This window comes from Vigna unguiculata, chromosome 8 (assembly GCF_004118075.2).
Source record: "Vigna unguiculata cultivar IT97K-499-35 chromosome 8, ASM411807v1, whole genome shotgun sequence".
Taxonomy (NCBI): domain Eukaryota; kingdom Viridiplantae; phylum Streptophyta; class Magnoliopsida; order Fabales; family Fabaceae; genus Vigna; species Vigna unguiculata.
The window spans coordinates 28,591,398-28,603,344 of record NC_040286.1 but is presented as its reverse complement, the minus strand read 5'-3'; the positions used below and the strand labels follow the sequence as shown (position 1 = coordinate 28,603,344).

The window sequence follows — 11,947 nt, the reverse complement described above, 5'->3', positions numbered from 1 at the left end:
ATTATTTTTAATTAATTCAATTGATATATTTATTATTTTTACATTATAAATTATTTTATCATAATTAATAATTAAAGTTTTGTTTTTTAATATTATAATGATTTAAGTTATAATATGATTATATATTTATCTATTTTAAATAATATATCCTAAAACATTTAATCCTTTAAATGATTTATGTTTCAATTTTTAATTTAAAAAGATAAATTGGTGGATTTGTTCACTCCTCTGATAAAAGTAAATTAAAAACATCAATTTGAGTCATCAAATTTTAGCATTTGTGTCTATCAAAAAAATCATTTAATTATAAATCATTTTAAACTTTAAAAAAGGTATACATTGTATTCCGAAAGTCTTCCATTCTAACAAAACACAGGAATGAAGATATGTTATGCTATTGAGTGTTATTTGATTTGACGAGTTCAAATGACATCTAGAGACACGATCCACTGTTCATCAATTTTTGTAACAATATATACGAGGTTTTAATCAAACGTATATTATTATACTATATTGCAAATTTTTACTATTCTTAACAAATTTGTTAATTGATGTTATTTTTAAAATTTGTAATATAATACTAAATTTATGAAATATAAAATATTAATTATCCTGCATTCAAATTGGTCACCTCAAGACTAACGCAAAAATCATAGTTTGGATTTCTAATTATCCAATTTACATTTATTTTAATTTAAATAATTAGATTAGATTTTCGATCTAAATTTATTATTTTAATAAAATTAGTTTGAATTTTTTTTAAATCCAGATTCAAATATTTAGATTAAAATTTAAATTTAGATTCAAATATTTTGATCAAGTTGAAAATTCAGAATTCATTTTTATAAAATAAATTTAAATTGAATTTTCTAAAACATGTGTCTTTAAGGTCGATACCATCAAATTTGTCAGATATTTTGTCGCGGTCAATTTGGTCGAATTTCAACATGGGACAACCTTAGTTTACTGTCAGTCGTGGCTGACTCAGCTGAATTTTGGTCAGGTCGTCTAAATTTTGGTTGAGGTCGACTTGGTTGAATATGGCTAAATTTTGGCTAGGATCGATTCGGCTTCTAACGAATTTCTGTTATGGTCGACTCGACCAAGTATTTATAAATTTCGGTCAGAATTGACTCAATAAAATTTGGTCACCTATGATCGAATATTGGTTGGGGATGACATGGCCGAATACGACCAAATTTAGGTCAGGGTCAACTCGACAAAATTTCGGTCGGGATTGAATTGATTGGATTCGGCTGAATTTTGACCAGGATCGATTTCACCTAATACGGCCAAATTTTAGCCAAATTTGACTCGGCAAAATATGGCCACATTTGGGTTAGGACCTACTCGATCAAATTTCGGTCGGGGATGGTCGGGGCTGACTGGACTGAATTAGTCGGTCGAGACTGACTCAATCAAATTTGGATCAAGGCTGCCTCGGCCAAATTTCGGTCGGGGTTGACTCGACTGAACTCGACCGAATTTTGGTTGGATTCAACTCAACTAAATTCGACCGAATTTCGACTGGCGCCGGTTCGGCTGAATACAACCAAATTTCAATCGCGACTGACTCGTCCGAATAGGCCAGATTTTGGGGCTGTCTCAACCAAATACAACCAAATTTGGACTAGGACCAACTCAGCCAAATTTGGGCTAGGATCGACTCGGCCAAATTTTGACCTAAGCTGACTAGGCTGAATACGACCAAGTTTTGGTTGCGGCAAACTCACTTGAATACGACCAAATTTTATTTGGGACTGACTCAACTAGATGCGGTCAAATTTGGGTCGGGTCAACTCGGCCGAATACTTCCAAATTTCGTGTAGGGCCGATTGGGCCAAATTTCGACTAAAGCTGACTGAACGAATTCAGCTGAATATGGCCAAATTTCGTATAGGACCACGCTGACTCAGTCAAATTTGGGCTAGTCCAGATCTAATTCAACTAAAAATTTAAATTAAAAATTTGGATTTGATTTATTAGATTATCCATATTTGAAAATCTAAATTAGAAAATAAATATTCAATTCATAAAATATGTAAAATATAGATGATATTGAAATTTAGATCCAATAAAATACATTTTAAATGAGTTGAATTTTTAATAAAATGAATCTTAAATAGATTGAATCGAAGAAAAATAGATCGGACGAAGAAAATTGGATTTTTTTTTTCATATCTTAAAAAAAAAAAACAATCAGTCTATACCCGCACGTTCCTACATAGTAAAATGGTGTAATAAATAAATTAAATAAATTGGATAAATTGGATGTGAGTTTTGTACTATTTTTTAGTTGAGTGTATTCTGAAAAAAAAAAATTTAGAGTTACGTACAAGAGAATTCTTAACTTTTAAAATTTTACATATCAATGAGAATTTCTCATTACATCTTACATTTAAATATGATATTTTTAAGGCCTCCCTTATTAAATTAAAGATTCTCTAACAAATAATATATTGTAGTCGTGCTAAATTATATTTTACTTATATAAGTACTATTTGTTATTAATTTAATTAGTTTAAAGTATATTTTATAAAATAACAGTTAAAGGTATCAATTAAGAGATAATATTACTTTAAAAAATATATATAATCGGTATTGTTTATATTTATTTTAAATAAATTTTATGAATGCATTTTTTTTTCAAATGAATTAATGTTTTAAAATACTAAAAATTTAAATGTATTCACAATAAAGTCTCGTAGACTCTAGCAATAAATTATAACTGTAGTAGATAAAAAAACGTCTTAGAAAATTAAAATAATTTAACAAAAAAGTTACATAATATATATTTATAAATATTTATAAAAATTATATTTTCTTAAAATTTAACAAAAATAAATAACCGATCTTGATATATATTAAATCAAACACATGCTTAATTTATTCCACAAAAGAGTAAAAGAAGCAGACACCAACACTTTGAACATCGAAATTTCCGGCGCAGAACACCGTATGATGGCAACCAACAATTCCGAAGTCTATCACGAAAGGCAAAGATTGCAGTTCTGTCTCGTTCATTCTCTCAACTCCCTTTTTCAGGTGCTTCTGCTCTTTCCCACTCACTGATTCTTCAATTTCAGCACTGTTTTAATTTCCAATTTCGTTTCTTTTTGCATAATTCCACTGATTCACGTTTCTTTCTGCTTTCGGGTCTATTCAATTCACCTTGATCAGCAAAAAGATGCTTTTACTAGAGCAAAATTGAATGAAATTTCTGAAAGACTCGCACTTCAAGACTCCAACACAGAAACGTGGACCCCATTCTCTTTTATATTCAAGCCCCATCACAATGTTATCACGGGAAACTATGACGTAAATGTTCTAATTGCGGCTTTGGAAGAGAAAGGAAAGAGTGTGGAGTGGCACGATCGTAGAAAGGGGGCATCTTGCATTGATCTTGATGCACCTGTTTTGATGGGGATTGTAGTCAATGTGTCAGCGTCTAGGTTTGGTGGGATTTGGAGAAGTAGGCACTGGATTGCATTGAGGAAGATTAATGGGGTTTGGTTTAACTTGGACAGTGACCTTGACGCCCCTCAACCTTTTCTTGATGCACATGAAGTAAGGGAGTTCTTAGATTTTACATTGGCACAACGAGGGGAGGTTTTGATTGTCTTGAATGAGAAACAGTCTTGAAAATTTGAACTTATGCTTGTTCACTCTACCATTTGAAGTGAAATTTGGGCATCTATGTGTACAGTACCAGAGTGATTGCATTTCAATGTAGAATGTAGCTTCGCTCATCCTCGAAAGATTTTTAATGAGTTTGTTTTGTGAATAATGGTTGAAACTGCTTCTAGAGGATGTTCTTAATAGGATATAGTATCTTTTCTGTAATACACTTGTTAAGCTGAAGTTTCCATGTGTGTCTTGGATCAGTGCTTCTTTTGAACTGTTAAGCAGGACATGTGTTTTACTTTCTTGAAATGTTGTATATACAAAATTTACAAATGAAATTGTTAATAGCAGAAAAGCTGTTTTGTGCAATGTACTTCAGTATCATCAAAGATACTATAAAGGAATCTAACTTGGAAACATTCATTGAACTTTAATTCATAGTGGTCTATGAATGGAATGCTTATCTTTTACTCATAATTTCCTTAAGGTGATGATCACCAAGTATAGACTCTTCATTAACAATTGTGGGAACTACTTTTTTTATATGGTCAGTTAAAGTCATGGAGGCTGCATAGATTGGTGCGTAAACCATCCTATATGATATTTCTACGTACAGGCATAGAAGAATAAATGTCCCCAGAGTTCTTTTTTAATAACCACAGGTAACTTCAATCTTTTCTACAGTTGCGACCTGTAAAATATTATGCAGCTATTATCTACAATGTCTTATAAATAATCACATATTCTCTTGGTATTGATCGTCCATGATTTTGATTCGGTTTTTTAATGAATGATTTTGTTTCTTAGTGAAAGCAAGTTATCAAACAACACTGGTCAATGGTCATCTTTTAATATTCCTTTGGGCATTATAAAAGAAATTCATTTTACAGAGATATTTATTCTTCATGCATATCCCTTTGTGGAGTGTACAAATTCATTCCCCTAATCTGCCATAAAAAGCATCTAACTCCATATATGGCTTCCTATTGTTCAATGCTAATAGATGAGGTACAAGTTGGCTTGTTTGTCTCACTCCTCCACGGATCAGTTCTTTCACAAGATCATCAAAAAGCAACGTTAAAAAGGTCAAAATTCTGGAGGTTTGATCTGAAGTGAGGCTTTCACTTTTATTTTCGAAATCCTGGTAGAAAGCCATAGTGATCTTCTCCTTTTGTAAACAACTGCTAGTATATTTGTAATCAATTTGGATGAATTTTTCAATAATAATATATAGTAGAAGAAATTGAATCAAACTTCTTTCATAATATAAAATAAACTTATACACTTCACCTTACAAAAAAAAGAAAAAGATGAAAGCTTTTGAAACTGATTTGAGAATGTTAGTTTATTGTCTGCTTAATTCCTCATATTTTCTTCCAAGTGCTTAAAAGAAGTATATTCAAACTAGTATTTTAATTATCAAAACATGCTGCCACTCAATTTCATGATTGACAGATTGAGTTATTAAATCATTTCAACATCTCAGTGGAGAATATCAAACCTTTGGCCATTTCTTTTGGCATATGGTCCACTTGTGACCATATTTGCTAATAATTTGCTGATAAAGGGCAGAAGGGTAACTCACCCGAAATATTTCCTTCGCTGCATAACAATAAAATAGCACCATGTTGTTCTGAGGAGCACCAATGTGATCGAAAGTTTCACACCAAGTGTCGACAGTTTTTCACTTTAATGAATAGAAATTTGTTGGTGACTTTAAATCGTCAAACTCCTTGGCATTCTGGATGAGGATCTTTTGCTTTCTTTCAGTCAAAAGATCCAGAAAATCATATTTTATTTCTTACTTCCCAAGTTTCACACCGTATTTCCATTTGAACTTTCTTAGTTTCACATTTGCCATAAATTTAGAATCATATCTTTAGATGTTTGCTACTTAGCCACATTTTTATTACATCTCTATATTCTGTTGATAATAAAACAAGAATAGCACACACATTCTTACCCTTTATTCCCAAAAGCATGATGTTAAAGCTGTGAGGACTTTAATATCAGAAGATATCATTTTTCTTTTTCCAATGCAAAATGAAGACCGATCAAATCATGTCAACTAGTTCACACTATTCTTTAGAGATAAAATATTTAGCAGCAACTCGGTTGGTTGTGTCTTGTTGCAATGAGCTTTGAGAAAAGAAATAGAAAAACAAAGCAGCAATCCTACTGGTCGTTCTGAGAGCATCTTCAGAGAAATGAGTGAAAGAATGTAGCCCCCACCTTCCTTATATTTAAAACAGTTTCTTGCTCTGAGGGTGGGATGAGTTTGGAACTGGAATGATGACTCAATTACTTTAAAATAAAATATTCATGCTATCTTTGATTATACTCAACTTAGATACCGCTTCTTTCTCCACTACTTGGAAAAGCTTAAACGTGTGCTCTGCAAAGTCACAGGGCTGCACTGCATCTGCAATAGAAAGTAATAAAGAGGGTTAGTGTATCAGCAACTTTCTACACCTTTAATATGACCCTTTCTCACCGTCTATATTTCACTTTACACACGTATATATAAATAAATATGAAAGTTTATTAGGTTAGAGATAAGAGAATAGAGGAGAAAATTTCTATCTTTTATTCTAATGAATGTTTAAAACTAAAATTAATTGAAACAAGTTTATTGTCAGAGGATAGTGGAAGAAATAAAAGTTCCATAGAAAAATATTATGCATGTAGCCAATGTCATATAAAAAGACTAGGTTGATATTGTGGTTGCTTGCTTGTACTTTTACACATTTCTTTCATGATAATAATGGAACTGATAGGAGAAAAAGTGTAAACAATCTCATCTAGTAAAAAGGACTTGGGTATTGTTGTGGTTTTTTCCTTTTACACATTTTTTGATGATGGAATAGAGAGAGTCCTATAAATGGTTGTTCCTCACTCACATATGAAACTCCTCATTCCACAATTCCCACCTCTCTAAAGATTCTGCTTCCAAAGTCTCCCCTACAATCCCTCTCAACTTTATATAACATCATCATTGCTCTCTCTCCTAATGCTATCATCATTCAAACAGGAATAAGCAACAGAATGAGTCACAGTGGCTACATCAATGAAAAAACAGGCTTGTCCTTGAGACAGAATTCTAGCAGGAAATCAACCAGAAATGGACAAGTGAAGAGTTGCATGTTCAGGATTCCTTGGCAGTCTGAGACCTCTCCCGTTGAACTTGTGAAGGATCTTGCAGAAAGAGTAACTAATGCTCTACGCTTGATGTCTTCAAGGAGATCTTTACACCGAGGCTCTTCTTCCCTAACAAGATCAAAATCAGCAGGCTCCTCTGTTGATTCTCATAGAACTGCTGCTGTTGAAGACTGCATTGAGTTCATCCACTCTTCTTTTTCAAGATCAAACTCCTCAACCACAGCACCCCGCCAAGATTCTATACAAGCTCCTTGATTTGAGACAGTTACAATCGTGTGCTTGATACCATGTTTAAGTGTATATCTTCCTTTCTTCTCTCACCTCATGATGATGGGAATTAAGCCAGCCTTTTATGCTTCCGTACTAACAGAATCAGTGTATATTCATTCTTCTGATAAATTTCTTACAAGGTGTTTTAAGTTTCAATGAAACAAATGCAATAATCTACGTTTTTCTAAGAAATATTATGAAAAATGATTGGTGGGATTTTATGTTTAACCAAGCACATGCTGAAACCAGTAATGAAATTAAAAGAATATGAGACGAAGATGTAAAATCCTTACACTATATCTCTATTACGTTGGTTTGTTCATCCTTGTATGGATCTTTTGCAAGCATGGTTACTCATTCTCGCTGGAGTACGAAATATATAAGACATGAAAAACTTCCTTTGTCTCTTCATTACACGCTCGGATGAAAGTGAGTTCTATATTTAGTGATAGCATTGTTTAGGTCTTTGAGGGTTCTTCTTAGCAAGTAGCAAACGTCAATGATCTTGTTTTCACCATTTTTCAACAATGATACATTGATATTGCTAACCACTAAGGTGATCAACTGTTAGTGAAAGCTCAAAGAATAAGGTCCTTTGTCTCAAGTAGTTTCTGTTTTTTAAAGAACTGGATCTTGATTAGTTATTCATAGATTTGAACTTGATTTTACTTAACTTTTCTAACTTTTGTCATAAATGAATTTGAGTTATGTAACTTAACTTCTAACATAATCAGCTAACAGAATGAGCCATAAGCCCATAAACACCCTCTCCAACGTCCTCACTTAGTACCAGACAAAACACACTTATCGGAGTGACTCAAACAATGTCCTCACTTAGTAACTTAAATAAAACCTTATGCACTAGCATATCAGCACTTACAAACATAACTATATCTCAATGTTCTTCGAACCATATTCCTATCTAATGTGATAAGATTTTTCATTCTAAAACTCGAAATTGGAAATGATTACACATCACTTTTGAGACTTGATATGAATTGGAGGCTTTAATTTATTCTGATGAGGATAAATTCTAGCTTCACACCCAAATATTGATTTTAGACTTAACATGATAATGAGGAATTCAAGCTCACACGCAACTGATATTGCTCAGAATATACATGCAATTGGAGAAACCAGGTACAAATGCAACATGTTCTTTAATTCTATAAGTAAGGGAGAACAGTATGCAAATACAATATATGATAGGGGACTATCTCATGAATCTTCAAGTAGTATGAATTTGAGGACAAATTCTCTTCAAGAAGGAGTATATGATAGAGGACTATCTCCCATCCAATACAAAGGAGAATGAATCTTCAAGTGGTATGAATTTGAATGAGGATATGATAGAGGACTATCTTCTGCTCAATACAAGAAGAACTTGAGGATGAAACTTTGCAATTCAAAGGACTTGAAGACATAAAGATCATGCCTTGGAAAACAATTATAGAATAAATTTTAAGCAAAAGATCATGCCTTGGAAAACAATTATAGAATAAATTTTAAGCAATTAATGCGTTTATAATTTATTTTAGTTTTGTAAGTTCGTTGGGCGAACTACCTATCTCGTTGTACAAGAATGCCGAGTAGTCGGTTAGCGAGAAATGTTTTCGCTAGACAAGAAAGGTATTTCGTTGGGCGAAAAATTCGTTTCTATTGTTGAATTTTCGAGTTATTTTTTGAGCCCAATGTCTTTGAACGTTCTTTTAGGGTTTCTTAGGTGGCTTAAACATTTGTGTTTATGTATAGAGGCACCAAATACATATATAGACACCTTGAAAGGTCATTATGTGAAATTGGTTTTTCACTGAGAGAGAATTATCTTGGTTCTTGGATTAAAACTCTGGTTCTTATCAAAGATTGAATTCTTTGTGATGACTCTTCATTGACTTATCAATATGTTAAATTATGGTGTCTGCAACTTTTTTTCTTATCAAAGATGACAATCTTTGTGGTGAATTTTCATTGACTTATCAATATGCTAGATTGTGGCATCTCAATCTCTGTCTTATTCCACGTTCTTCTCTGATTTATTTTTATTTGGGTCTATTGAGGATTCAAATTCATAAGCGACCATACTCCTTCCTGGATATCATTTTATCATATAATATAAAGACCAAAGTTTTGATTTTAATTTCCTCTTTTTTCTTAATTTTTCTGTCATTTAAAGAAAACAAAAAAATAATATTTTGAATGTTTGTGTTATGCGCTTTGTTTTGAAATTATGTTGGGTTCATTATCCTTAGAATTTTATAAGGAGTAAAACCTCTAAGGTTTTATCCAATTCCATTGAGTTTTTAATTTTTTTTTTGTGCTCTTGGTGTTCTTAGTTTAAATTGTACATTTCTACTTTTATTTCTTGGAAATTATTTATTTTTGTGTTTTTCTGTTAGTGGTAGTCCCAATTAACTTATTACTTTGATTTTACATGAGCTTTGGTGTTTGAAAGACAATCTGTATGGTTTTCTTTGTTTGTGTGTTGAACTGCAAAATTGAAAAGAAAAGAAAGAATAGTGGATCTAAGTCAAAAGGAAACAAATATATATTGAAAGTAAACAAAAAGAAAAAATAAGGATCCAAGAGAAAAAAAACTGAAATGTTGAACACAACTTTTTTTGCTACAATTTGTTTTTGTGATTTATTGATCTATTGAATTGCAATCAGTCTTTTTCTTAGAGTCTCTGCACGATCTCATTTAACTCTTTTTGGTAGTCCTATTTCTTTCTAGCTTTATTGTTTTTTTGTCTTTTAAAATTCCTTGAAGTTTTGTCTAGAGTTTTGTTTTTACCTTTAACCTCTTGAGTCAAGATTTAGATCTCGCAACATTTTTCACATTGATTTGTCACTCTTTGCTTAATCTATTGAATTTCTTTGCCAAGCGCTAAAGAAAATTTGAGTGGAAAAAGGGATCAAGCAATTTCCAAATCCAAGGCCTACCTGTGATATACAAGTGGATTTTTGATTGAAACACTGAGAAAAGTGGTGAGAATTTAAATACATTTTCTTATTATTTTGTTTTACTAACCTTTCTTGCAGGATCTAGCAATATTGAGCAATGCAACATGTTTCAACATATTCATTCTTCTGGGATTAGTTTTACATATAGTTTAACCTATCATACTCGTCACAGTGATCATTTGGTTAAAGGATTTGAATGTACCAAGAAAGTGACACGAAAAGATACACCTAGTGTTTGTTTGGCCTTGGTGGAGCATGTCATTGAGATCGTATCACACATAGTACATCTAAATGGAAAAATATATGAGCTTAGAAGAAAGTATAAACATGGGAACAAATTATTGGCAAAGGCCAAAAAAAGTACTCTAACATGTTCCAAATGTGAAGGCTATGGGCATGACACTTATCAATGTTTGAATTGGAATACAAGTCCTGTGACTAATGAAGATCTCAAGGACTACATTCTATACTTCAAAGAGAAGGAAGAAAGGACATGACAAAGGCTAAAGGTTTTGAAAAGAGAGTGAAAAATAAATAATACAAAAAGAAAGAGAGATGAGAAAGAAACGAGAGAAAAGTAAGAAAAAGAGAAAGAAAAGAGAGAGGAGGAATAAAATGAAAAGAAAAAGAGAGATGACAAAGAAAAGAGAAAGAATGAAGAACATGAAAAGAAAGAGAGAGAGGAGAAAGAAAATAAGGAAAAGGAAGAAATGACGAAAGAAAAGAGAGAAGGAAAAAGATGAAAAGAAAAAAGAGAGGAGAAAGAGGAAGAAAAGAAAAGAGAGAGAGAGAGAGAGAGAGAGAAACTTGACATCTTTACACTTGAAGGTAGAATGACATTCTGAAGGCTGGAGGCATTCAATTTCAACATCAGTCTTGTGTTCAGTATGTCTAGGCGTAGCTAACTCCTTCATTCACGAGGGTTGGGTGTGATTTATTCTTACTTCTCTGTGAATTCTTCATTCAATATAATTTTCTTCCAAAATATCTTATGTTTTATTCTTGTTTTAACTACATAGTCTATGAATTTTACACATTCAGGAGTCCATACTTATCAAAAGGATAGTTTGGAAATCCATATTATGATCTTTAATAGCATGTTCTAGATATGGTGCATATGTGGGAATACCAGTTGATCTGAAAGATAGTTGGGGAATCCTGAGTAGGATAAAATAACTATTGACCACATGCTAGACATAGATGTGGTTAGTAGTCATTCTTAATGCAAACGTAATAGTAAACATTGAGTTTAATTACTCGGATGGTACCCACTTTGGCAAGGATGTGTCAATTTGGTATCCGCCCTTAAAAAAGTGCCTCAATTATGTCCATTTTAGAAAAAAATAATTAACACCGTTAATCGCGTGTCACGTGTCGATCTCTAATTTTTATAATTTTCTTTTTGCAAAAAATTTTTATTGCTATGTGTCAAGTCCCTAGTGTGACACATGGCAATGCTAGTGTCTTGACTTCAATGTAGTCCCTATAAATGTCTCATTGATTCAATTTAGTCCCTACTTTTGTGTCTTTGATTCAATTTTTCCAATATTTTTTTAATCCATTTTTATAAAATTAATACCAATTAACTATAATTATTTTTATAAAATTAAATATTTATATTTATATTAAAATTTAGTGGTAAAAAATGTTATACTAATAGAGCAATATAATCACCCAATTGTTTTTGTATAAATTTTATACTAATATTTTTTTTTATTAAAAATGACTTTTTAACATAATTGAGACAACATTAATTATTTTTTTTCTAAAAGAGACCTAATTGAGACACTTTTCAAAAGTTGAGATGCATTTGAAAGTTTTTTAAGGGTGGGTACCATCTAAGTAATTAGTTTAGGTTTGTCTGTGATACAATCGAGGAATGTTACAAACAATGCGAGTGTGAGAGACAGAAATAGGAATATATTGTTTGATG

General features: G+C 31.9%; 1 protein-coding gene across 1 annotated transcript; it reads left to right on the top strand.

Annotated features, from left to right (window-relative positions):
- Positions 1-2,879: 2,879 nt before the first annotated feature.
- On the top strand, positions 2,880-7,190 carry LOC114195064 (josephin-like protein). Its single transcript, XM_028085460.1, has 3 exons — positions 2,880-3,045; positions 3,181-3,638; positions 6,492-7,190. The coding sequence occupies exons 1-3, from the start codon at positions 2,959-2,961 to the stop codon at positions 7,036-7,038; spliced, it is 1,092 nt and encodes a 363-aa protein (XP_027941261.1). The 5' UTR covers positions 2,880-2,958; the 3' UTR covers positions 7,039-7,190.
- The last annotated feature ends 4,757 nt before the right edge of the window (positions 7,191-11,947 follow it).